The sequence below is a fragment of the Pyricularia oryzae genome, chromosome 7, assembly GCF_000002495.2.
Source record: "Pyricularia oryzae 70-15 chromosome 7, whole genome shotgun sequence".
Classification (NCBI taxonomy): Eukaryota; Fungi; Ascomycota; class Sordariomycetes; order Magnaporthales; family Pyriculariaceae; genus Pyricularia; species Pyricularia oryzae.
This window is the reverse complement of record NC_017854.1, coordinates 266,506-274,612: the sequence shown is the minus strand read 5'-3', so window position 1 is coordinate 274,612 and position 8,107 is coordinate 266,506. Positions and strand designations below refer to the sequence as shown.

Genomic DNA, 8,107 nt, shown 5'->3' with positions numbered 1-8,107 from the left:
TACCTTTCGGTTTTACCAACGCCCCAGCAATCTTCCAAATTATAATTAACCACGTTTTCCGGAAATATTTAAATATTTTCGTCGTTATTTACCTGGATAATATCTTTATTTTTTCTAAAACGTTGGAAAAATATAAATAATACGTTTATATAATTTTACAAAAATTGCAAAACGTTAAATTTTTAATTAAACCCGAAAAATATTTTTTTTATAACAAACAAATTAATTTCCTAAAATATATTATTGTTTTTGGAAAAATTAGGATAAAAGAATCGAAAATCCAAATAATAAAAAAATGGCCTTAATTACAAAATGTAAAAAACGTTCGGGTATTTTTCGAATTCGTAAATTTTTACAAAATTTATTAAAAAATACGGCGCAATTGCCACCCCATTAACCAATATAATTAAAAAGAACCTAGAATTCCAATGGACGGAATAAATATAACAGGTTTTTAAACAATTACAAAACGCAATAACCAAAAAACCAATTTTCAAAATACCAGATCTAACGAAACCTTTCGAAATCGAAACCGACGTATCGAATTATATAATCGAAGGACAATTTAATTAACGAAACGAAAAAAGACGGTTGTATTTTTGCGCCTTCTTTTTATAAAAATTATATAAACCAAAATTTAATTACCAGATTTATAATAAAAAATTTATAATTATTATTCGAATATTTGAAAAATAAATACTACAATTATCCGGAATTAAATACGAAATATTAATTTACACGGACCACAAAAACCTAACTTATTTTACCACCAATAAAATATTAAATAAACGGTAAATTAAATAATTAAAATTCCTGTCAAAATTGCATTTTAAAATTATTTACCGAAAAAGGACGGAAAACGGCAGGGCCGACGGCTTTAACCGAAAACCAAATTACGAAAATATAATACCAAAAAAAACGCGGATTATTTTTACAATAAACGAAAATGGAAACCTTTTACCAACGCACCGAAACTTAATAATAATAAATACGGTAATTACGCCAAAAAAAATACGGAAAATCCACGGAAATAAAACCCACGGATACCAAAAAATTTCCAAAATATGGAAACGGTTAAAATAATATTAACAATTTTAAAAAAAACACGATAAAAAATACGAAAAACTATTAAAAATTGCGAATTTTATACCAAAAGCAAATCCGCAAAATATAAATTTTACAAACTCCTATAACCTTTACCAGCCCCCAACAAAATATAATAAATTATTATAATAAATTTTATCGTTAAATTACCTCCTTCGGAAAAACCATTTACTAAAACCAAATATAATAATATATTGGTTATAATAAATAAATTTACCAAATACGCCTATTTTTTATTATATAAAAAAAGCAATAACACCGAAAAAATCGCCTATATATTTTTACAAATACTTGTTAATAATTACGGATTTCCAGAAAATATTATTACGGACAAAAACAAATTTTTTACATTAAAATTTTGGAAATCCCTAATGGAATAATTAGAAATAAACCACAAATTATCCACAATATTCCACTTACAAATAAACGGACAAATAAAACGAACCAACTTAACGTTAGAATAATATTTAAAATATTATATAAATTACAAATAAAATAATTGGGTACGGTTATTATTTATAATATAATTTGTTTATAATAATTTAAAAAACGAAAGCACCAAAACAACCCTATTTTACGCAAATTACGGATTTTATCCCACGGTATACGGAAAACCCAAAATTATAATTACGGTACCGCGAACCGATAAATAAACGAACGAATTACAATAATTATATAAAAAACTCCAGCAAAAATTAAAATTCGTACGAAAAAAAATAATAAAATACGCCAACTAATATCGGATAAAAAAACCATCTTTTAAAAAAGGAAATAACGTTTATTTTATTCGACGTAATATTAAAATACAACGACCTAATAGCAAATTCGATTTTAAAAAACTTGGACCTTTTAAAATTAGCAAAAAAATTAACGATACCAATTATAAATTATTATTACCAAATATTATAAAAATTTACCCCATGTTTTACGTATTATTATTGGAACCGGCACTATACGGCACTAATATATAAAAAACAATCGAAATCGACGCAAAACAAATTTACGACGTTAAACAAATATTCGATTATAAACGAAATTACGGCAAAATAAAATACCTTATTAAATGGGAAAATTATAAATATAAAAAAAACATTTGGAAACTTTTTAACCACCTTTAAAATTACCAGGAACCGTTCCGCTAATATTATTAAAAATTGGATTTGCGAACAAATTAATTAAAAAAAACGATTTAAAAAAATATTACCTATTATTTCCAAAAATTAAAGGCCGACCAGGATTCGAAATTCTATTATTAAACAAATTTACAAAAAAAAACAATTAATATATAATACAAAATAAAAACACCAAAAAACAATTTACCAACGGAATATTGCGCAAAAATATTTATTTTATCCAATAACGAAAAATTTAAAAAACCTATTGGGAAAATCGAATCCCAAACAAAATTAAAATCCGGAAAAAACGATTTTAAAAATATTTTAGGCAAAATTTCGGTTAATTGCCTACGTTTTTCCTATTTTGCCTTTTTATATTCCACCCGATCCAATTCTTCCAAATTATTAATTCCGCGAAATATAATTTGTATTATTTTTTTAAATTATAATTTTTTTATTTCCGCAAACGAAATAATTCCAATTGTTTTTTTTAAATTTTTTATTATTCCGCCAAAATATTTTCCTCCAAAATTTCGATTTCCGCATCCAATTTCAAATATTACCGACCGATATTGCGCAATTGGGCGTTAAATACCCCCAATATATCGCAACCAAACCGATTAATACAAAAATATTTAATATAACGAAAAAGATTTTGCGGCGAAATAACGCAACGCATTATACCGCGCAATTTATAATAAAAATAAAAAAATATATTTACGAAATAAAAAAAAACGCAAAAAAAAGTGGCGACGTTCCGTCGACGAACGACCAAATTTTAATTTAACGACGCAATTAAATATGGTGCAAAAAAAAAATTAGCAAAAAAAAAAAAACGAAACCAAAAATGAAAATTAGGGGAATATAGATTATTTAAAACCAAAGGGATTTGGCCAAAAAAAAACCTAATATTATAACCAAATAATTGGACCGGTACCAAAAAGGCCAAATGGGGTTATACCCCTTTTAACGATATTCGTCCAAAAAAAATACCGACCGGTAAAATAACGATTACCTAAAAGCAAAACCACGAAATTTCACGTAATTTTACGTAACGGCCAAGGAAATGGATTTTTATAATTTATAAAATCTTAATTGAAAATTACAAATTAAATAAATTAAAAAAAATTACATTTGGAATATAATTTATATAAAATACGTTTATTACCATATAAATAAATTCGATTTTAGGATTGTTTAATAGCAATTAAATTTTAATTAACCTTAATATTTATTTGAGAACGATTATAATTTCATTCCCAATTATTGAAAACCCCAGTTACCCAGTTAAACGCTTAATTGTTTTAACCCACTGTATTTTACCATAAGAACAGGTTACCCGATACCTTGATCGTAACATGCAGCTACAGCCTAGAGAAACAGACATGAAGGAGCAAGGGTGGCGGAAAAGAAACAAAAAAGACCGAAAAGTGCCCCAAGCGAACGAAAGCTCAAAACTGACATATAACCATATTTATTGCCCTCTTGCCTTGAAATGGTCCCTGATTTACAATATTCTCCAAAGCGTAAAAGAGGAAAACCACCAGTAAGTCTAACAAAGATTAAGTATATCTCCTCGCTTATCTGGCCTCGTCCTTGCGTACCCGCATTCAATCTCTGAAGTAGAGTGAGTCGACAATAACGCTACAGCTCTGGTAGGCTTTCAGAGCCCTAGATATCGCGGTATCTGTTGTATCTTGGCATCCAAAATCTCCCCATAGCTTTGGGCTCTCAAGTCTAACCACTCGCCACTGGTCATGTGGGTCGATTCCAGCTATGTTCTTTGTAGGGCTGGCCCTTGTGTCCTCCTTTGGATGGCTTAAGCTTGATATGTTTCTCTAAATCTGGCTTGTTCCAAAATCTTTTACCGCAATAACCGCACATGATTTGCGGCTCGTCTCGCCCGTAGCGTGCCTCAAGTCGCGGATGGTGAATGTCGACTTGAGCGCCCACAGTGGAGCCGGCAACCGCGGGGGCCTCTGGCTGCTGCGGTTCAGGAACCAGGGCCGCAGCCGAGTTGGCCGACGCTGGGTAGGCATTGGCGCCGATGACTAGCAGAGCCAAGATGCTGGAGGCTTTGAGATGCATTTTTGATGAGTTTCCGACGTGTGAACAAAGAAAAAAAAGAGAGAAAAGAAAATGTGTTGACACGAAAGAAACGGGAAACTAAAGACAGTCACAAAGGAAACGCACGAATGAGAGACAAATGCAGCAAATAGGTGGTGACTGCAAGCATGGGGGAAAATAAGGTAGATATAAACCGTCTTAGATACATATAACATGATATAAATAGCCTACAGAAGTTGGAAATTATGCACAACGTCATAGTGGCAACGGCATATACCGTTGGCAGTCCGGCCTGCTTATGCCATATTGCTTTCTGGATACCATCAAGGGTTCCAAATTTCCACCAAACCGGTTAGTACACAATCCGCCTCCATAAAAAAGCAGAAATCCAAGAGTCCGTCAGTGAAGGTGCTGGCATGAAGAATCCGGGGCTCCCCACCGCATGTACCGAGATAAAGTGGGCAAAGAACCCAAGTACCACAAAAATGTACAGATCTGTACGCGGCAGTCGCTGTTCCTTATAACCCAAACTGCTTTACAGTGCCCTGGGTGATTGCTATCTTAATTTGGGCCAAACGCCCAGTTCGTAGTGATTCCCCAAGTTTTTCTATACCTTCGGAGTAAACAACATATCATATTACGAACTACATATCTCCAAACGGTTCAACCTCTACATACAAATCGAACAACAGGTAGGCAGGAGATTTTGTCATAGTCATACACAGCAGAGGCTCTGCGATTCGTGCACCCTGTTTGCCATAAATCTAGGACCCAGATGGGCCGCCTGCATAGAAACCGGAGATTACCATGCATACTCTGAATCAGGCTCTGGTTGGTTATTTTTATGCAGAACACTGTGCCTACTCGGTGCGAGTACTGACATTACTCCAAAAATTTCTGTATCATAATTACTAAGCCGCAGGTCAATAACGTGAAAAGCATTGCTTTGCGTATCTGTAGCTTATATATGTGTCGATGCACCAAGGGTTTAACGTGGTTCATCAGGACCCCGGACATATCAGGACCCCGGACACTTTTCCTGCACAATACTACTTCCAATTTCAATTGCAACGCCAGCGTTGTTCAATTTACCTCAATGCAATCGGATATATGTACATCAGACATTTCTGCATCCTCCTGACAGGTGCGTGCATTATGTCCAGGTTTACCGCAGTTGCCGCAACGTCGTTTAGTCGCCGGCTGCGCACTACTCCCCTCCCCATTTTCATCTTTCTTTTCGTATATTAGACCATCGGCACCATTTGATTGAAGCAAATTCTGACCCTCTTGTATGGTAAATGACCCTCCTTCGCGGATACGTGTTTTTTGAGCCCTGCGCCGCTTGCTAAGCGCTTCGTTGGCCTTCCGAAGGCTGTGGTTCTCCGCTTCCAAAAGTGTGGTTCGATGAGCAATCGACTCCAACCCTTTTGCTAGCTGCTTTACAGCATTAAAAATAGGCGTTGGCGAGCTTCCCTGATGACAGTTGATTCGACTTTTAACAAGGGTAGATTGATTAACGGCTTCTGTCGGGTTGTGCGGTGTTTGAGAGACCCAGGTTTCGGTGCTGGAAAAATCAAGCTCTTTAGGTGACGGCGTCCGTAGCCTAACATCCAGCTTAGATATGACCATTTCCGGGCTATGGGGGATAATTCCCGCCCCTCGAAAACCCCCGGCCATATTTTCTTTTGTCATTGACTTTTTGTAAGCCGCTGCAAAAGCCAAAAAGAAGTCGACTTTGCTGATGTTAGTGATGTGGGCCCGGATAAAGTCGTTAATTTTTTGACCGTACGCCCGCTTAAGGACGTTAAACACTCCGACATCAAGTGGCTGGGTTAAATGAGATGAATGAGCAGGCAGGTAAAGTGGAATAATATTGTGATCTTTGCAATAGCCCTCGAATTCAGGGGATCGATGACTGCCGTGCCCATCGAGCACTAACATCCGATATACGCCTTTTGTCCGCGATTTTGTATGGTTGTCGAAATGCTGAACCCAGTCGAGGCCAGTCTCGTTGTCGGTCCATCCATTAACGGTGGGTTTGAGGCGCCACGTGTCCGGAAGACCGCCTTCTGTATACCAATTGGACAAATGGTAAAAGCCTTTGACGATGATATACGGGGGTATATCGTAACCGTCGCCACTGATGCAACAAATTGCAGTCGCCCATTCTCGATTGCCAGGCTGTACTTTTTTCCTTCTTCCGCGTCTTTCGGACCCAGTTACGACCATTCCAGCGCAAATCTGGCCCATCATAAAGCCGGTTTCGTCGAAGTTGTACATGTCGCAGTCTTGGATGCCATATTTGGCCCTCATATTGGCCACCAATTGAAACCACGCGTTTAACGCGTCAGGATCTTCGCAAAGAGCTCTTTGGAAATCGTAAGCGCGAGAAAAACGCGTTTTTAATTCTGTGCGTCGTTGTACGAAGCGATAAGCCCATTGCTTGCCGACCGGTCGCGCGTCCCGCGCAGCGAGAAGATGATCGGCCATTGCGGCCACATCAGCGATCTGGGCTGGAAACCCTCGGGAATCCAGGTCCAGTATATACTGGACAATTACTTCCTCTTCCCTTTCCGTTAGCTTTTGGTTGCCTGGCCGACGATTGGCCAAAGAAGCGATGCCGTTTATTCTGTCGTGTAGTGTCGATTTTGGGACATTATATATTAATGCAACCTTTCGTATGCTTTTCTTTTTGCTTGATCGGAGCTCATTTAGAGCAAGAATGATTCGCGCTTCGCAATTTGATGATTCCATTACTGTTGGGGGAAAGAACACGTGTGGAAAATAAAGGATGAAACTGGGTTGAAAAATGTCCGGGGTCCTGATATGTCCGGGGTCCTGATGAACCACGTTATGCCATGGATTTACCAGTCCCCTTCCATATATATCAAACTTAGGGCAGAGGTACGGTGGGGTAATTGTGCGTCGGGCATACATGATGAATTATAAACTGTACATTAGGAAGTACTGGGAACGACTGAAACCTAGGATTTGGCAGACGGAGAGGAAGTTTTAGCAATGGTGGGATATGTGGTGTTTAATGGGACTGCAAGCTTTATGGCAATCTGCGAATAAGAGCTCCTAGTTTTTTTGTTCTTATGGGTTTCAACAGTATTTTTTAAATGTCAATTCAATTTAGCCTCTCTGTTCCTTTATTTAAACTATTCTAGATTAGTATTGAAATATTCAAACATTCAATTCGCTAATCTGTTTCCATAGCTATTGATAAAGTCTTAAGCCAAAGCTACTGGGTTGCTGTCTTGAAAGTTGAAATGGAGCGTGCACCAGCGGGGACAGTCATTGGCAGCTGCATAGCTGGAAATGTGTTGTGCTGAGATAAATACTTGGATAACGTCTCCTCGGTACGCCTTAACGGTGATTATATAGTGCTCGGCGATCAGATGGTTCAGGTCGCCGAGCCTGACATTTCGGCATTTACTAGTTTCTCAGCAAATAAAGTTTGACTGTGGCTTACTGTATCTTTGAAATGAGCGGATTTTTAATGCTCGACACATGGGAATGTCGATCGGAAATGAATGCGTTCCCTGGTTGCGATCATGGCCGTTTTTTCTGACCTATAATTAACCCATCTACTCCTGCCTACCACGGATGCAGGCAAAAAAAAGAAGAAGAAAACACCCCTTGTCACCGTATGTGTGAGCCTGGGCCTTAGTAGCCTCTGACTGTTCGCGGGAATCACCAAGTATATAAATTTTCCTTTTTTTTGGTTAAAACTATTACCCAAGTCTGCAAAGCCCACAAGCCCACACCAGGGAACACTGTACCGGGGGACGGAATTTTACCCCTACCACTATAGTAGA

The 8,107-nt window shown here is 37.1% G+C and overlaps 1 protein-coding gene across 1 annotated transcript; it reads right to left on the bottom strand.

Moving 5' to 3' along the window:
- Positions 1-3,974: 3,974 nt before the first annotated feature.
- On the bottom strand, positions 3,975-4,307 carry MGG_10280 (uncharacterized protein; the record flags this gene model as incomplete). The annotated part of the gene is made up of 1 exon (XM_003720511.1): positions 3,975-4,307. The coding sequence occupies one exon, from the start codon at positions 4,305-4,307 to the stop codon at positions 3,975-3,977; it is 333 nt and encodes a 110-aa protein (XP_003720559.1).
- Between the last annotated feature and the right edge of the window lie 3,800 nt (positions 4,308-8,107).